Raw genomic sequence first — 20,372 nt, 5'->3', positions numbered from 1 at the left:
AGCCATTCCTTTTAGTTCTATTTTAAGGGTTAAAAGTTATTTTCGCCTCGTGCCTATTTTGTAAATGTCTAGCTGACGGACTATAATATGTTTTTTGTATTAGTTTCTCCCAGTCAAGGTCGACTCTGTTTTTTGTCCCTTAATATAATCCCGCTGTTTGACTTACTACTTTTTACAAGTAGGCTACAGAGCCCAGTTAGAGAGAGAAACACGCCCGCTGCGTATGTTTACTTAATTTTTTTCCTTGAAAATAATTTCTGTCGCCGCGGGCGGTTCGACCGCGACTTCTTATTTAACGATGTCATTTACAGCCACTGTACCCAGTATGGAACGGAGAGAGTTTTATTTTGCTCGTGCTATAAAATCGTTCGGATTTATCCATTAAATGACTGCGCAGCATTATATAGCTTGAGGTAGTCAGCTGCTATATAAATGCCGAACGACTTTTCTGTTGGGAGTTATTTAGTAGATTCGTGGTGATATCGAGTGGTTTTAGAGGTTAGTTGCAAAGCTTTTGTCTTTGTACCAGGCCAGCCAGTAAGAAAACAATTTTTGAATATATGACTGAATATTTTTGATTATATTTTATTTATTTTAATACATATTTTAAACTAAGAACTAAGTCATTTATTTTAGTATAGTATTAAGTTTATTGAGACATGATACTAATTTTGTCATAATACAACCATATTTATTAATAAATTATTATTTTTAATATTACACTAATAATTCAATATTTAAATAATTATATTGCTGTTTTTTTACACAGTATAGTCAGAAGTATGTAAGTATAGGTCTATTCAACGAGATAAGGAAATTAGCTGATTTTTTTTAAAAGTTAGTTCTGTAATTGGGATTGCCTGTTGGAGAAAGTATTATTATAACTATTTATAAAAAATATTACGATTTATAATCAAAAATCCTCAAAAAATAGTTGACTTTCATAATTGAAGAAACTAGGAGAGGCATTTATTAAAAAATTTAAATTAATTTTAAGACCGAATAGTCAATCAATATTCAAAAACCCAAATAAAAATAGAATACCGTCATTTGTACTATCATTATAAATTATTTTATAGTTAATTAGAGTATATAGGAACAATACTCAAGCCTAAAACATAATTAATAGCCCTCTTAATAAAAACTCTTACGCCTGTAAATATGTGAAACATGTTCCGAATTACCGTTTCCAATTTTTGTTAGATCTCTTTCTTATTTTATCATTGTTACTAAATCTCCATTATTTCGTAAATATTTTCTTTTATTGTCATTTATTCTTCAAACAGTTTCGAATTCTGTAACTTTTTTAACCTTATCACAGATATCTTGTATTATAAAAAAAGGGCTGTGCTTTTTGTGTTAACTAGTATTATGTATTTGATCATTTTCTGTCTAGTCGTGCTCGCGTCTTTTCTAATTATTGCTTTCCCGATTCTTATTTTTTTAAGTTCTATGTAATTATTTTACTAGTTTTGCTAGTATTGTTACATCGCAAGTAAAATCTATAAAAAGTAATAAATCTTTTGAAACCTATCATTTGGGAATGTTCCCCTGACTATTGTCTCCGTACCACACTGCAGATTTAAAGCTTATTGCCTTTAGTTTAGACAGTTAGAGCCTCTCTAGAAATATTTTTGGTCCATGTACGAGATCGTCACTGAGTAAGTAAAAAAATTACCTAAGCAACTTTTAAAATCCTTAATAGTACTCTAAATTGTCCATATTATTTTTTTTTCTTAATTATAAATATATTTTGTTATATATTATTACTATATCCTGCAGCCCAGCCAGCACCTCACATTTACAGAAAATATGTTTTACTGTTTCTGGTCGCTTGCCTCAATCAAGACATTGAAAGTCTCTATTAAACAAACCAAGTATTTTGTGCGTCTTTACTAAAAATTCACTAAAAATACCACTAAGCATTGCAAAGTGTAATTATAAGGGGGTCGGGGGATGCTACCCCCTCTCCCAGGTACAGCGTTGGATACCCTCCAGAGGAATCTTGAATTTTGCCTGATTTATGACTCTTGGCTGAATATTAATTTTTATTTTATTGTAATGTAGTGAAAATTACTTTTTCTAGTTTTGTTTAGTTAGTTAGTATTATTTTGTTTTGTTCAAAAAATGTGTATTTCTATTTTTTACAACTATTTTTTACAACATTTGTAGGTATTTAGGTAATCCTACGGGATCATTTAGGGAACAAGGTTATCAAACAACCAAGTCTATCAAATTTATTGATAGAGATATTCATGTAAACGATTCTATTAATACTATTAATTACTATTCTTAATTTTTTAAAAAACAAATACTCGTACCCTAGCCCCCCTCCCCCTAGGTCTCAATCCTAGGCCCCCCAGGATGAATAAATACCAGTAAAGATTTGTTTATATTTTAATTCGCTAAGAGCTGTACATTTTTAGGCTTTCCCAAATCAGCTATAACGTTCCTCCACCTCTGTCTGTTCAAATACAGGTTGTTAAGTTGTTGATTACTCGCGGCAAGAGTTTTATGGTTGAAATATGGCAACCTCGGCTCGCTCGTCAAGAGACGACGCGACGGGACGAGTCGGCAGCTTAGCTTAGTACTCATTTGGAATGTCGGCAGTGTTGCCATTCTGTTCCCCAAGAAGTTAATACAGTATACACATTAGTGTGGTTTAGTTTGGTTAGGATGCATGTAAGCTCACACTAATGTTTAATACTGTATTAACAGTTACACATTATAATAAAAACACAGCATACACATAATGTGTAATCACAGGTTAGGTATACTATATGTATACAGATAAAAATATTATCCCTAATTCGTGGTACGAAAATTGTTTTTTATGAGGATGTGCAAACGAGTAAAATTTCCTGTGCGCAAAAATAAACTCGCGTAAAATAACAATAACCAGCGTAATATAGAGATATCGCTAAACCGAATAGCGTGCATGGACGTTAATAAGGCCAGGTGTTATTTCCTTTACGTGAGGTGGTATTAACTCTCTTCATTTATAGTTATCGGATCGGAAAGAATTCTGTTTGCGTCGCGTCCGCTATTTAAACTTAACCTAACTTTGAAATTGTTTTGTTTATTAGGTATTTTAAAACTAAAGAGCTAAAATGCTTATTTCCAGTGCTTTATTGTTTAACGTCTGCTAGTGGGTTTAGGACAACAAGCAACAAATTCTCTTAGAAAGGCTAAGTCGTCATCTGCTGTAAACCTAAGCCTCTGTATAGGTTCTTTAATATTGGAAGAGGTGGAATCGATATTTTGGGCCATACTTATTTAATTAAAACTAATCCCAGCTACTTAAATATCAAATTACCTAATAAAACTAAAGTAATAATTCAAAACTATTCAAACATATCCTAAAATAAAAGATCTCGCCGGCCGGCCCCGGTTGTCAAATACCCGCACATGCCCATTTAAGCAATTTTTAAATGTTATTTTGAAATAGAGCTTGGTATAATTGATCCGCATATTACGTCAGGCGGTAACGTTATTAGCGGGTGTTGCGTTAAAAATTGACTCGCGCATATCGTAACCATGATAAGGTACGCGTAAATACTGCATGACGCTATTCGGTTTTCCGATATATCTCTAATAACTGTGCCGGTCAGGCGCTGTGCACAATTTTAGAGGCCATAAGTGGGCGTGCTATGTGCGCAAACTAGTAACCTAGCTAGTGCCCGATGCCGAAAATTGGAACCACGAAAAACAATAAAGAAAAAACAAAGTTTATAATGTGTATAATCTGTGGTGTAAATACTGTGTTAACAGTTACACATTATACTCAACTTTAATCAGCGATAATTCATCGTTACGTCCTAGATTGCTGGACTCTCTCTTTCACTTAACAACCAGATAATATAAAATGTTGACGTCATTATGGCATTTTATATCCCATACAGCACATCAAATCACATTTACGATGTGTTTACATTATTAGATGTAGACACAGGGTGACACAATTCCCCCTATGTAAATATGCTACGTTTACACATTGTAGTTCAACACGTATGCACAAAGGTTAAACGTCCGCCTCACAATGTAGCCACAGTATAGCATTTACGTATACACAAAGTAAGGGATACACAGTGTGCCGTAGGATACACAGTGCTTGTGTATTACGTTTAAACTCTGTTTACACATTGCAGTTGTGACTACCGCGTGTATACGTATGTATTTTGCTTAGTATATACATATTGTGCTAGATAAAACAACTTCTTATGAACGAATTTAGGAAATAATACAAGTTTTGATGCCTAACTTTTCGTTCTTTTTAAGAAATATTTATTCAATGATACCAATTATATCTTTTTAGAACGAAAATTAGGAAGACAAAACTTTGTATTTTCCAAAAGTATCTCGATCGTAAGTTCAAGAGAAGTAGCCTTAAAATTGTTCCATTTTTGTTTTGTATTAAATGTACTATTTTTCTTAAGTAAGTGGTTAAAAGATAAAATTCTTATATTTCTTTATATCATGGAACGCAATAGTGCAAATAACACAATAATAATAATTATTTACACTGCAGAAACCAGAAGTAAGAAAACACTGTAAAAGAACAGAATTTATATCAAAATGTATTAAAAATATAAGTACCTAGTTTAACAACATACTAAAATGGTAAACACTGGTATATCGCCACGATTTCGTGGACCTCGTTTAGTCATTTTTTTCTCCTCTTTTCCCTCCAAGCAGTTGGTTTGTTAGCATACTCATTCATCGAGCACTCTGTTGGACTTTGTTGTATTTTATTTCCAGATTAACAATCTCACCCTTAAATTTTATATGAAACTGATTATTGAATATTAAACATATCTGTATATTGATCTAACAATAACTTACCGAATATCAATGTAAGAAATAATAATTAAAAACTTGTGCTTACCTTAAAATCTCTTTTATACTACACACAAACAGAACATTTATATAGAGCTTCCGAATGATAAAACAATAATGGCCGCTAACACATACCACTGCTAGAAATTAGAAAGGAGAGAGGACACATAAGATACACTTGGTCGGTGTATCCTTGTGTATCTACGCTGAGGCTATCCGCGCGTGCGCACAAATTCATTTCATGCTAGAATGTAGACACAACAGTACACTATTACAAAGTGTCTATATAGATCTTTATACTATGTGTATACGTCACGTTTTTACAAGATGTGTACTATAGGCACAACTATGATACGAAGTATCACACATATATATGATTTATACATTGTATGAGTAGTCTCATATATCGACGTCAGATTTCATCATTTTAATAATTATTTGTTACGTTACAAAAAACTCTTTAGAATCTTGAGTGCATACGGTATACAACTAGTAAACACTGTATCACAAAATTCTATCAATATAAACCTGCGTGTATCTCATATGTATATGTTAGAACTAGATGAACACTTAGGTTCACTTTAACATATTTTGTTTCTCATGTGTCTCCCTTGTAGAAACGTAATTTTATTTGGACGTGCTGTATGGGATATTATTGCACATTAATTTAATTATCGAATTATCATCGATCAATGTAAAAATTGTTTACCAAACCAAACAAAATTCAATTTTTTACCTACACTAGAAAAAATATATATTTGTAGGTAAAAACAAATTAATTGCGTTTTTAAATAATATAGCCCGATGCTGAAGTTTTGAAAATGGACATTTCTACAGTTACGAGAGTGCTCCGATACGAGTGCTCCAATAGAATGTAGAATGTAGAATGTTTAGGAGAGGAGTTAATCACCGCGACCTTACAGATCTATTGTGAAAGTGATCTAGAACGATTTCTTCTGGAAAAATCTCAAGGTAGTTTGTTCAAGTCGAGGTATGTAGAATGTGTAGGAGGGGAGTTAATCACCGCGACCTTATCGATCTATTGTGTGTTGCCCTTTCTTGAGTTATAACGAGTTATAACTCATCATACAGTCTCAGGGCTTTAAGAAAAGCCAGTATCTGAGACGGCTCCACAGAGGCCAGCTCTCCATCCTCGACATCAGACGTACCAAGGTTCATGGCACGAATGGTCGTCGTCTCGGCGCACTCAGTGATAAGGTGTTCTGGTGTTTCCCCATTTTCCCCACAAAATCTGCATTCGCCGTTGTTTCTCAGTTTCAGCCTACTGAGGTGTTCGTTGAGGAGACAGTGTCCTGTTAGAAACCCCTTGACAATCCGAAGATTGTTTTTACTTAAATCAAGGAAAACCTTTGATTTTTCTCGGTCATAAGTTCTAAGGAACTTTTTCGAGTGTCTTAGACCGTTGGAGGACACCCATTCCAAGTTACGGATGGAGTCTTCCAGATTCTTCAGTTCCGCTTTCAGTTGGTTCCCGTTTGGAAAACAGAACGGTTCTGGTCTAGTTAGTGGAGTGTTCGCTCCTTTTCTAGCTAGATCATTTGCTTTTTCATTGCCTTCTATCCCTTGGTGAGCAGGCACCCAGAGTAGGAGGACTTTATTTTCTTTGCCTAATTTGTTGAGCTTCTCTAGGCATTCTTTGACCAACTTCGAATTGATGGTTACTGAGTTGATCGCGTTAAGTGCTGCTTGACTATCGGATAGGATGGCAATTTCCTGTTTTCGATAGTTCCTATCCAAGATAAATTGTACGCATCTTTCGATAGCGCAAATTTCTGCCTGAAGGATACTGGGGTAGGTGCCCATTGGTTCGGAGTATTCAGTTTTCGGCCCAAATACTCCTATCCCTGTCCCTGCTTTGGTTTTGGAAGCATCAGTATACCACGTGATGGTATGGTCTTTTATATGCTGAGTAAGCGTTTCTTTCTTCCAATCCTTTTTATTACTCAATACTACAGTGAGGTGTTTCTCAAAGTTGTAAATTCTTGGTATGTCATCCACTGGGAGTTGGAGAAGTGGAATTTTCTTTTTGAGGGTGTTCCAAGCCCCTGACCTGAAAATTCTCCCAGTACTGTTTCCGTCAATGACCATTCTAATCATTGTCGCATTGGCATAACTACCGACGACAATATGCAGTGGTGTTAGGTCTAGAATGACCTCCATTGCTGCTGTTGGACATGTTCTCATGGCACCTGTGATGCAGATACATGCCAGTCTCTGTACTTTGCACAGGGTTTGCCTTGCTGTACGTTGCTCTAGTTTTGTATACCAAGCAACTGCTCCATAAGTAATCATGGGTCTTACTATCATGGTATACATCCAGCGCAAAATGTTAGGGGCGCAGCCCCACCTATTTCCCGCCAGTCTTCTGCATATCATGAGAGCCTTTGTGGCTTTGCTGGTAATGTTCTTAATATGCCTGTTCCAGAGAAGTTTACTATCCAGGGTTATTCCCAGATATTTCACTTCCTGTGATGGCAGTATTTCCTTTCCATCTAGATGGATTCTTTTCAAGTTTTTCAAACTTCGCTTTCTGGTGAATGGCACTACTGCGGTTTTATCTGAGTTAATACTCAGCCCGACAGTCCTGCACCATCTCTCAGCGATGCGGAATCCTCTTTGGATAATATCACACAGGGTGCCTTCATGTTTCCCCCGTGCAATGATGACTATGTCATCTGCGTACCCTATGCAGTGTATTCCCGCTAGAGTTAATTCTTCCAGTAGTTCATCCACTACCAAGCTCCACAGTAGGGGGGAGGTCACTCCACCTTGTGGAGTTCCTTGCGTTGTTTTAACAACTACAGTTTTGGTACCTATCTCAGCTTGTTCGTGTTGAGAGCATTTCCTAAAACCAGCGAATTATCGTACTGTTCACCCCTCTTGTTTCAAGAGATCGCTTGACCACCTTGTGAGGTATATTGTCAAACGCCCCTGCAATGTCCAAGAAGGCACAAAGTGCTGTTTCTTTGCTATCCAGGCTTGCCTGTATTAGCTCAGTTAACTGGTACAGAGCAGTTTCTGTGGATCTAGGTAGGTATCGAAGTCGGTTAGAAGTCGAGGTATACTAACTCTTTATAAGAAACCTTTAGAAGAGACTTGGGTTTAATGTAATGTTCATTAGAGTCTCATGTCCAAGTGCTAATGCTCTAATATAATTTTTGAATAATATTTTGTAAGATATGTATAGATAATTTTTAACGTTTACAGTGTTGGTGTAATATAATATATTTTTTTTAATTTAATATGGTTATTATCTTTTTTTTTCATAACTATGTCACTCTAATTTCTGAATATTTTATGAAACAAAAATATACAGCTCTTTACAGTATATGCACAACACAAAAAGTGAATTCGCACTTTGAAATCGTACTCTATGTAGGCAATAATAGATTTGATTTAAAAATAAATGTATGTGCACTATGTGTGCATATTTGAAGTGAAACTACTTACTAACATATATTAAAATGAAGGATTTCAAGGACATGTTTGAAAAAGTATAGTTTGAAATGCTGAAAAAGTAAAATTAAAAATTAATAAATAATTTCATTCACTTTCACAAAATTTGTATTAAAATGACCGTCTGTCCATCTGTTCGTCTGAGGACTCCATTCGGGTATCTCTATCCATGTGCCGAGTTTGGTTCCAATCGACCCATAATTAAGAAAAACCCTGATGATTTTATCCATATTATAGAGACATCGGGTCGAAACGCCGAGGGCGTCATCCTCTAGCCCGTCCCCAATTATGCCGAAATCGATCCATGAAATCGATCCACATTTTTCTTAATCCTTAGTCCCACCATGATGAAGATATAAACAAAACATTATATCCAACTTTGCAGGGTGGGACACTGGTGCACCGTCCGCGTCGCTCACACAGCTTACCCACCAAATTTGGACTTGTGTCTAGCCCTAGCAGGCAACTATTAAGCCCGACCAATCACGTTAGAGTTTTTGACAAACACAAATGAATTAACACACTTCAAATAACCACGCTAACCAACCTGATTGGTCAAGCTTAAAAGTTGACTGCTAGGGCTAGACACTTCTAAATTTGGTTGCGATCGGACGACATCAACTTGTGACGTTTCTTACGTCAAAACTAACTGTCACAGTGACACGTGTCGTACACGGTCAAGTTGGACTTGGTTCAATCTATCGACATATGATATTTCATTTAAATCGGACTATTTTTTCTAAACCGTAGACTGTCCTTTTTTCCATAATTTTTTCTCTCGCCTGTTGTATCGCGTGTCGTGTCACGGCCCCGAATTTTTACCCCACCGCACGTAAAGAAATTTCACTTCAATAAACATTTTGCTCTTATTATAACTGAAATAAAAACCTGGAGGGAAGTTACCACTCACTATTCACAGAGAATGCACAAATATTCACTCCCAGAAAAGTGTAATAAAGCTAAAACGGCGTCTAAGAGGCTGGAAACAACAATCGACGACAATTTTGACGAGATCAATCTCTAGACGTTATTTACTAAAAATTGACATAAAACTTCACTTAAATCAACGCTAATTATAAAAAGGTTAAAAAAGAATAGAACGTTTCGAGACGCACAAATATATTTCCAAAAAATTATTTTTTTCTCGAATTTTAATCTACACCATTTAAAAATCAAAAATATTTTTTCTCGATCGTATGGTAGAATCCGTAATTTGTTTTAGAAGGTTATTTTTAAAATAAGTACGGTTTAGCTTGAAAGAACTGGTATATACGTCGACAATTATTACAAAGTTAAAAACAATGAAATTAAGTAAAATCTCAAAATAACTACATATAATTAATAAAAATAATTTTGGAACGTAGATACATATAATTCTCTAAACCATAGAGTTAAAAATTAAAACTCTGCAATAGCCCTCTGAGAGAAGTTTTATACCTGTCAAAAATTATGTGCATTCAGTGTGTCTACCTGCGGTGTTGTAACGTTTTAATAAAACGATACTATTGGCAACCCAACATACACCCTACCGAATTAGTTCTGACTAATTTCGGATACTCTGTTGATCGTACTTGCCCTTATCGGCGCAGAAATAGAGCATCTTTTTGACTATCGGAAGTCCCCATTTTTGATTCAGATTTCGTGGCTTAAACATCGATATACTTATCTGAAGTTATCCGAAAAAGTTTCAACCTTTTTACCCTATTAACCTTTGGAATGTAGTCCTAATGGTTCCTGGCATTTGGGGAAGGAATCAATTTTAAGTTTTCATGGGTATTTTTGTGGTAAGTTTGATCTTCATCACATTTCTATTCTTTTGGTTCAACCTTATCTCTTTACAGATTTTCTAAACGTGGTTTTGGTTGTCCTGTCATGAGTTTAATTTTTGAGTAAACCCTCAGCATCGTGAGGTAAGTTCTAAAATTTCTAAAATGCATTTTTTGCATAAGTTGTGTCGTTTCCAGGGTTTTACCGTCCAGTTACATGGCGAGTTATATGTCGTGAATGGTGGTTTGTGGTACGAGAGCCTGTATCTATGATCCATGTTTGATTTCCACATGGCTGGTGGCACTGTAAGGGGCTGTTCGAGGCTGTGGTAGATTGGGGATGAGCTCCCACACCTAGCGCCCACACACCAGCCAGAAGGATGAGCCAAAGCCTGGAATTGCACCGGATAATCAGGCCAGATTTCACATTTTTTTTAACTCATTTCAAATCTATTTACTTACTGTTGACGAATTACGTAATTAATTATGTAATTATTAGATATCATTTTTGAATTTCATTATTAAAATATAATTTTCTTAATTTTAAATATATAAATTTTTATATATTTCAATATCTTGTCAAGTATTTTGTGATGGTGTCACTTGTGACATATTTATTTAACTTTTGATTGATTTACGGAATTATGTGCGCATACAACAAGGTTCATGAACTGCGTTAGTTTGAGGTACTTATTTAACTTTATTTTGCGTAATTTAATATTAATATGTCAATGATTTTTAATCAACAGAATAAACTATTTTTTTTATGTCATACATTTAAATTTTCATTACTTATTATTCTTAAGTATTGATTCATTTTAAAAACCTAACTTCATCCATCAATTACTGTCCTTGTCTAATATTTTTTTAATTATAAATAAATTTAAGTTGGGGTAAAGAGATCTATTATTTCTGAGTGAATGTCCTGGCGCCCAATAATTATTGTTTTATTGATTAATTATAACACCTAATAAAAAAAATAAAAAAAACGAACCTACGACTGCTCGCAAAGACGAAAAGCTGCCGTTTGCATTGTGTCAAGAAAACGTTACAGTGTTGATTTGCAAACATGAAGATATTTATCCCAAGGGAGATGAATGGTATTCTTGATTTAAGAGCGAAAACTATACTTGTAAATGTTCATGATTTCTGTGTGCATCAATATCCTTCGGCGATTGTGAGAAGTCTCATATAACAAACTTAGAGCGTTAATTTAAGCCGTAAGTAAACGTAAGCGATATTATTTTGCAATATAACATGCTCGTTTCCTTTTAATTCTAATCCAGTAACATTTTACAAATAATAAACATTTTTAGTTTGAGTTTCTCAACCATTATAATCGGCTTTTTAATCCCGACGATAACCCAATGTATCTGCATCAACACGATTAAAATTCATTATCCCCAGTTTAAATCTCGCCGGCAAACGTCCACACCTCCCCTCCAGGCAAAACCTTTTTTAATATGTCTTTTGGAGTGGCCGACGCGAGCCCGGGTCCCGTCGTAAATAAATTTTCTATATATCTCGTGACTTTTCGCCGAACACAATTACTTATTATCAGGCAGTGGGGCCTCCTCCGCTCGCAGAACTAAGTGGCATTCACCCCCGCATTCCACGCAGCGAGGGCCGTAGAGAGTGTTTCATTGTAGCGAGCCGCAGGGGGTGCACGGGGCCCCGGCCAATAAAGTAGGACCATTTATCACTGTTAATAATTCTCTTCTGCACTGCTTTGATTTCTCGCATTTTACAACTTGTTATTGTGCCTCGTTAAATTCCGCCGAAGCGACGCGACATCGGATCAGGGGGGAGTAATAGATGTTCTTAATTACACATTTTATCGTTTTTTACGTTTAATGTACTATTATTTATTGCCCGTTGTAGTTTTCCCTGTACCTACACTTTCTCGTCAAAATTAATATTTTATAGGCAACCTTAAATAAGCCACTGTAAGAAAATCTACAAAATAATATAGTTATTTTTTGTATCCACTACTTCAATCTAACGGAGACCAATTTGTAAGCGGAAAAAAAATGCTTAACGTTTCAGGTGGGCTTTTCCCCTCGTTGGAAGCAAAAAAAACACAAAGAACAAAGAAAATACTATTTAAAATGTCTATATACAACTATTCAAGAGCAACTATTTTTTTCAACAGATACGTCTATTAAAAACCCATGACGTTAAAAAATACTGTTAAAACTACATTATATCCAAGTTAAATTTCAAAATTAATAATTATTCACTGATAACAATTATTACTTAATGAGATAGAACCAAAAAGCCTCAAATGTTCTGTGTATGATTATTTTTTATTTGTTTTTAATTTTTACTACATTTAACACTGTCCTTTTCATCACATTTGTATTTATAAACCAGTAAGTTGTCAGAAGAAAATGCTATGAAGTTTTTAATATTTATGAAAAATATGAGGTTTATATGGAACGAGTTACGAATTAATGTGTCTTTTTTTTTTTAATTTGGGTGCAAATTTTTCAAACAAAACAAAAAAATAATTTAAATTAAATTGGTTTGCATCCACCTTAATTATTTTTGTAATCTATAAGACTTTCTAACTATAGCTTAGGTATAAAATTATTAGATGCCATAAGTCGCTCTGCGGCTAATCCATTTTATGACCATATCTCCTCTTTTACGTCTTGGTATTTTGCGTAATAAACATTCTGTTAATTCTATTGCCATAATTTTGGAAGTTTGAAGTACAGCCTTACGCACTTTCGCCATTTTGAATCAACGTACAAAAGTTTTTTGACATGAAATGTGTAAACTCGGGATATGCGGTCAGGTCAGTCGAATTCAAGTGACTTGATCAGTTCACTTGACTCGTGTAAACGCTCCTTAAATATTGCATGCTGTCATTTTTGTAGTTCGTGAAATCGGAAGTCAAAATCTAACGAATAATAAACTATAATATATAATAATATAATAACGAATGATAAATGAAATCATGATCTGCAAGTGCACCGATTACATGTGTACACAGGCCAGCTTGATTTATGAAGACTGATTTACACGTATCCAGTAGCTGGCGCCAGTTTTACTGGCTTCCGAGCACTATTGTGTAAACCCTTTTACTTGACATTGATTGGCACAGATATTGTTTTAGTTCATATTATTCACAAATATTAATTTTGTTAGAGACAAATGGTTAATCATATATTGTAATATTATGCAACAAATAAACATGCATTTTGTATATTTGTTTTTTACTATTAATTATATCATTATTTATAGTTCCCCAACCTTTTTTTGTTATTTAGATTTTCTCAAGTTTTTAGATTTTTAAGCCTTTATAATGCTGTGTCATTTAATGGTAAACGAACAAAAATATAAATTGTCTGAATTCAAAATATTAATTTATTTGTTATGGTTTAACAAACAGCGAGAAAATGTTTATTTTAAATTTTGAAGAAACCCGATATAATTTGTAGCATGCGACGCTTGCTTTTCCCATCACCACATAAATAAAAGCAAAAATATATTTTATTGATTTTGCAATCCCATTATTACAGATGTCTCTTGTGTTGAAACTTTTTTTTATTATGATAGTAATATTTGTGTAGGTAATCAATATTTTTAATTAAATATAGCAACATATAGTCAATTACATTATACCACAGCCTATTCATTAGACAGCTAGTCGACTTGCTATTTTTTTCCGCTCTTACCTGCCGCGCTTTACATGCAGGCAGTCAGAGCACCGGTCTCGATAGTTTTCATAAACTGAGCTTCAATAGGAGCTCAGAATACACCTTGTTACATGTAAATGATCCTAAGTCGACTGGCTGTCTAATGAATAGACTCTGATTAAACCGTAAGATGCTAAACGTACCACGTATATAATAGGTAGCATGACGCACGACCATAATTTATCGAAGAAAAATAGTGCATAATAACATGTGCATAACACATAATAAAAATATCATAAAAGGTGCCTACATAAACTACAATCGATAATATATTATTATTAGATGGTAAATTAATATCAATCACAACAACTTGCAATAACTATACCTAATAATAAATACTATCGCCTATAGTGTTTTAGCAAATGTTTGAAGCGTTAATTTACAAAAAACGTCTCCATCGAGTGGAATCATTGTTTTGTATCTCGTTTTTCAAGAAATAAAAATTAATATTTAATTTTTAAACAGAAAAAAAACAATAATAATTCGGATAAAGCGGGTTATGTTGCAGTATGATGCATATTGCGGGTTTTGATACAATATGATCAAGAAAAAACGGCATCAGCGATGGCTATGAAATGAAGAACGCTGGCATTTTATATGTAAATTTATATGGGAAATGTCATACACTATTTGCTAAATTTCCCTCCTTAATAAAGTTTACTCCGGCCTAAATAACCATCATTCTACAGCAACAATTTTCTGTGATTTTTCTAAGGCGTTCGATTGTGTAAATCATAAGATCCTAATTAATAAACTGGAGCACTATGGGTTCAGGGGAACATCTCTCGAATGGTTTAAGTCGTATCTGAGCAACAGAAGTCAACTTGTGAGGGTGGATACCACGTTATCTTCTAGCAAGCCAATAGAATGTGGAGTACCACAAGGCTTAGTACTAGGCCCTATTTTGTTTCTTCTTTTTATTAACGACATTGCTAACATAACCATCAGTGGCAAAATATGTCTTTTTGCGGACGACACTAGCTTCACTTGGAGCAAGTCAGTTGAATTCAAGTAACTTGATCAGTTCACTTGACTTGATTCACGTGTAAACACTCCTTAAATATTGCATGTGGTCATTTTTGTAGTTTGTGAAATCGGAAGTCAAAATCTAACGTTGATAAATGAAATCATGATCTGCAAGTGCACCGATTACATGTGCACACAGGCCAGCTTGATTTATGAAGACTGATTTACACGTATCCAGTAGCTGGCGCCAGTTTTACTGGCTTCCGAGCACTATTGTGTAAACCCTTTTACTTGACATTGATTGGCACAGATGGTTTGAGAATTTATTGCCAGGACTTTTTTAAAAAATTTAAAATATTGACTCTTCCTTCCTTATTTATATTTGAATCCGTTTGCCTAATACGTAAGCATGTATCAGCTTCTCAAGAAAGGCCAGGAACGCGGAGCAAGATCTTTATCTACCTACCCCACGCTCAGAGTTAGTTAAAAGTTCAATATTATACAACTCGAAAAAATGCACAATCACCTGCCATTTGAAATCAAATCCATAACATCATTTTCTTCATTTCGCAAAGCATTGAACTCTTATTTACTAGACAAGGCTTTCTACGCTGTAAATGAATTATATTTTGAAAATTGAATTTGATCTTGTAAACACTGGTCTAATGTTTGCTATTGCTATATTTACTAATGACATCGAAATAAATTTATTTAGAGGTCATTGATATTTACTATATAATATAAACTAGCTTAATATTTTTGAATGTTGTTTTTAGTTTTTTGCTCTTTGACATCGTAAACATTTATAAATGTTTATTTTAAACAATAAAACTGACAATATTATTTGTATAATGTTTTGTATTATCTTTTGTTTGTTTGTTTGTGTACCTTGTTTGTTTACTTTGTTTGTTTAGTTTACCTTTGTCTACAAATTGAAAAATTTTTGACAATAAAGGCGTTTATTTATTGCTACTACATCAATCATACACTATTTGCATTCTAACTTGATTTATTAAATATACTATTTTATCAAAATTAAGTAAGGATTTGAAAATATGTCAGTAGTAATATTATACTTGTGTAAAAGGCGGGATATGTAAACAATAATGACAATAAAAAGCATAAAGAAGACTATAAGGCGAATTTTGTTGCAGTAACGTAATTTGTAGTGAATTTTATATAGAAATAAGCGACTTCTACTGCAGTTTGGGATTGTGTTTATGTAGATTTCAGGGTCCCACTATTAATATACAGGTTGTTAATTTGTTTATTACTCACGACAAGTGCTTTATGGTTGAAATATGGCAACCCCGGCCCGCTCGTCGATAGACGACGCGACGCGACGGTACGAGTCAGCAGAAAACCCTATAAGTGCCTGTTCTCAAAAGGCAGTGTTGCCATTCTGTTCCTCTATAAGTAACTGTCCAGTTAACAACCTGTATGTCATTAGCCATTTTTTTAAAAAAATGGATAAGGCGGGTTTTGCAACTTGACGCCTCTACTATAAATTTAGAAAATATATGTAAAAATAATTTATTAATATTAAGAAATAATCAAATTAAATATATTTTTCATTTTTTTAGAGATGGCCTGTTTATGGAGAAGTCAAATAACGTACGTCTTGGTACTATCAACATTTGCGATGTTGATAATAGAAATTAACGGATTATTTCTACCAAAAAGGGTAAGATGAAGTAATGTTACTATTTACTTTTTAATTTTCTTTTTTTCACCTTGTAGATCGCCCCATATAATACGAAAGAAAAAGTCCTCTTAGATCCACAAAAAAGACCGTTCTGCAATGCATTTACAGGTAATATTTTCATTTAAACATATCTCTTTTTATATTACCGTACGATCGAAAAACTCGGCGTGCAGTTAGCCCTGAAATGAACATCGATAACATTTCCCATATAATTTTACATGTAAAATGACACCGATATTTATTTCATAGCCATCACTGACGCAGTTTTTTTTAATCATATTTTATTTCAGAATGACAGTCGGTGTTAGAAAGACATCCGAAAAGAAGCAATTTGTTATATTACTTTCTTTCACTTTATTAAGTGTAATTCTTGAACTGTACTTAACTAGAATTTCTATAATCAACTGCTCCACACAACAATATATCAATGTATTCTTCAAAGAATTTCTATAATCAACTGCTCCACACAACAATATATCAATGTATTCTTCATTCTATTAAAGGTTGTGGGCGAAAACGATCCAACCTTCCTGCCATCACCCCGGAAGGCGACGAAGTGGAGGACTCAATCAACAGCCTGCTGGAATTAAGCGAAGAACCGGCAGTGGAGGACCTCTCTCGGCAGATCATGTCGGAAGCGAAGCTGTGGGAAGCTATCCAGGAAGCCAACTTGGAACTGAACAGACGCAAACAGCAACAGTCCCGGGACAATGCGGAAGATGACGCTCCGATCGCCGCTAGAAGCGCCACGGCCAACTGCGCCCTACCGCCCTGTTATATTTAAAAAATCGATATAATATTTTATGGATTGTGTTAACAGGGAAATCTTCGATAAAGTTGTACGTTATCTAACACTCTTTATTTTTTATTTTACAAGGATAATAATTCAAATATAAATACAATGCAGATTTATTTGTTATTGACAGAATGTAAATATAAACAGTACTTATAGCTAATAAACGTAAGAAGCGATTAAGTAATTTTATTTATATTTCAACAATAATTGTAAGAAGTTAATTAAAATTGTAAAAAATCAAATGACAGTATACCGGGACTTTTTAAAAAGTGGCAGTATGTAAAACAAACGAAATTTGGTATTTTACTATATCATGACATAAATCGATATTGAGTGACGCATTCAATTAATTTCGGTCACCTCCTGTTTCACCGGAAATGATGACAACTTTTGATTTTTTAATTGGTACCCTCTGTATTTTTTTTTACTTTATATGATAGAAAATGACATTCTGAATAGGATGACCTATCATATGTCAACTTTTGACATTTTCAATTAAAAAAAGTGTGTGTGCATTATGTGCGCATATTTGAAATTAAATACTTACTTCCGTCTATCCATCTGTCCGTCCGTCAGTCTGTCCATCTGTCCGTCTGGGGACTCCATTCGGGTACCTCTATCCACGTGTCGAGTTTCCTTCCGATCGACCCATAATTAAGAAAAATCCTGATAATTTCGTCCATTTAGAAGCATCGCACAGTGTGAAATTTTGACGTTCTAGGTGGAATTAATTCGATTTACCAACTTTATCCCAGGTCCTAAGTTATTGTAAAATTTATTCAAGGAATGTCCATTCATCAATAAAAAAACATATGTATATTTTTAAAATCAAGCTTATCATTTAAAAATGCTCATTACTTTTCTTTCTACATCTTTTGGGCAAAACGATAAAATCATCTAAAATATCTAGCCCATTTAGTCAAATTTTGCAGACGTTTGAGTGAGAAAATCATTTTTTAAAAATATTTCTGCCTTATAGTTTGACTGAAAAGAAATGTTAAAGAAGTACCTGCAGTTACCTATGAAAAATTGTAATTTAGCTACTTTAAATATGTTTTTGTTACATAATACCACGCTAACTTTGTCATTTCTTGAAAAGCCACTTATTATAGCATACGACATAAAAAAATTAGCTGCGTTTAGGTGCGCTTTAGCTATACATATATATTTTTTAAGATGGCTGCGCGCTTCACTCGTCAGGATGTATATGAGGTTTGTACTTCTAACACTCCAAAGAAGCGGCGAAGCGCTGTGGTAAATTTTATATTGGAACGCTTTGATTCTATAGTCTGTCCAACGAAAAGATCCTTGACAGTGATAGATGTGTCTGTCATTTTAATTTCAAAGTAGTTTATTTTATTTTACAAAGAAATAAGTTGGTACAACTGGAACGCATAGCAGGAAATTATTATATTTAAAATTTGACTGACAAGTGATTACTTCAAAATATTATGAAAAAAATTGTATAAAACTGAAAAAATGTAATCGAGTTATTTAATTTAATAAAAAACGGTATGTGTTAATACAAAACAAACAAGAACAAGACACCACATACCAAAAAATATAAAAAAGAACTAGGTATTTCTTACTTTCAAGCTTTATGAAACTTCCCGCATTTATGATTATATTTATCAATATAACTTATGTAAAAATACAAATTTGTAATATTCCGCAGGAATAAATAAAACAACATAAATAAAACAAACTATTTTATTATTAATAACACTTACCAAGTTTTATAGGTACCTTAAAGATTTATTAATTAACTTTAATCTTAATTATTTAAACCAGTACCTTTGGCATTATTTTTCTTGTGCAGTACTAAAATCCATTATTTACGTATCGTGTGATGTCGATATTTTACAGCTACTCCAGTTTTTAGTATGTGTTTAGTATGGTCCTTCTACCATATTCAAGATGCACTTATCTACGACGAGATGGTATACGAACTTTAATGATGGTAACTTTATTGGTGTATAAGACTTTTTGCCTGGGCGAGTATTAACCATCAACTGTGCTCTGGGTCTACAGTTAATTTTCACTCGATTTTTCCTCCACTTGACTTCAAAAGACACAAAACACACGTAATAACACGAATCAAAATGCATCATCTTCCAAAACGCAGGGTATTTGACAAAACTGACAAAAGTTGACACAAAATTATAACCTCTAATTTGGCAAGACTTTGACAAGCGTCAAAAATCTAAAGGCGAGTTCATACGCATCGGCGTCCGTTTGTCGTTCATCGTTCCGTCAAACCAATAAAATTGAAATACGATCTGTCATTTTTGAAATAAACCAATAAAACTGGTTAAAAATAACAAGAGACGACGCATGACGGATTTATATTTAAACCCATCCATAGTTAACTTAAAAATTATTAGAAACTTTTTATAGTAAAATAAATAGATTGGTATAGGACGCCATCTGCTTTTCTTCTGTCATCGTCTGTCGAAATCTTACCTGAGAAAAAAAAAACAGGGAATCTTTCAAGAGCTGTCAAAGAAAATATAAGAGTTTCGGCCAAGAGGTTTTGTCAGAAAATCGAGAACAAATGGAAAAAGGCAAATAGGCATAAACATATCTTCTTATCTAAAAATTCTAATTGGTTAAGGGGAGATTTTCGATTATCTGTATTAGCAAGAGTACCAAAATGAAAGAAAAACCTCAAATAGAGTCTCTTTGTGCGGTAAGATTCGCCGAGAAATCAACAATTGATTATTTTATTTTCTCTGATTGTATGATTTTCTCCTATTTAGATAGTTTTTCCAAATCGGTTTGACCCACAAAAATTTTATAGTGTATTTTGCTTGTATATAGTACTTTCTTATTTGCCTTTCTTATAGATTATGTATTTTGGTTCGGCAACGCCACATTTTGTAGAATTTTAGACACTCCGTATATTAAACTCCGTAGTTACTAACCTCAAAATCATTCTCTAATCAACAAAATTTTTTATTAAAAATAACATTTTATGAATCACTGATAATATAGTAAAAAAGTTTCCCATATGTACCAAACATTATGAGAGACCCTGTATATGCCCTACTACGATTATTTTGGTGCATGATCTACCATACCTTGATAAAATTTCTTATATAAAAACGAAAAAGACTAATATT

The 20,372-nt window shown here is 33.8% G+C and overlaps 1 protein-coding gene across 2 annotated transcripts; it reads left to right on the top strand.

Annotated features, from left to right (window-relative positions):
* The first annotated feature begins 477 nt into the window (after positions 1 to 477).
* Positions 478 to 17,417, top strand: LOC115880072 (cardioactive peptide). 2 transcript variants are annotated; one of them, XM_030897199.1, is made up of 4 exons: positions 478 to 537; positions 16,333 to 16,433; positions 16,490 to 16,562; positions 16,958 to 17,417. In XM_030897199.1, exons 2-4 carry the CDS (start codon positions 16,335 to 16,337, stop codon positions 17,236 to 17,238), a joined length of 453 nt encoding a protein of 150 aa, XP_030753059.1. In that variant the 5' UTR covers positions 478 to 537; positions 16,333 to 16,334; the 3' UTR covers positions 17,239 to 17,417. The 2 variants fall into 2 exon arrangements, with proteins under 2 accessions (XP_030753059.1, XP_030753057.1); XM_030897197.1 differs by having other exon boundaries at positions 481 to 498.
* The last annotated feature ends 2,955 nt before the right edge of the window (positions 17,418 to 20,372 follow it).

The sequence above is a fragment of the Sitophilus oryzae genome, unplaced genomic scaffold, assembly GCF_002938485.1.
Source record: "Sitophilus oryzae breed Bouriz unplaced genomic scaffold, Soryzae_2.0 scaffold_1614_pilon_pilon, whole genome shotgun sequence".
In the NCBI taxonomy this organism is placed as follows: Eukaryota; Metazoa; Arthropoda; class Insecta; order Coleoptera; family Curculionidae; genus Sitophilus; species Sitophilus oryzae.
The sequence above is the reverse complement of the archived record's forward strand: the minus strand, read 5'-3'. Positions and strand labels throughout refer to the sequence as shown.

Bases quoted from the DNA above. Each gene is read 5' to 3' on its own strand.
- LOC115880072 (XM_030897199.1), top strand. From the start codon at position 16,335: ATGGCCTGTTTATGGAGAAGTCAAATAACGTACGTCTTGGTACTATCA. The intron at 16,434-16,489 runs GTAAGATGAAGT...TTCACCTTGTAG, and splicing joins GATTATTTCTACCAAAAAGG to ATCGCCCCATATAATACGAA. The intron at 16,563-16,957 runs GTAATATTTTCA...ATTCTATTAAAG, and splicing joins GTTCTGCAATGCATTTACAG to GTTGTGGGCGAAAACGATCC.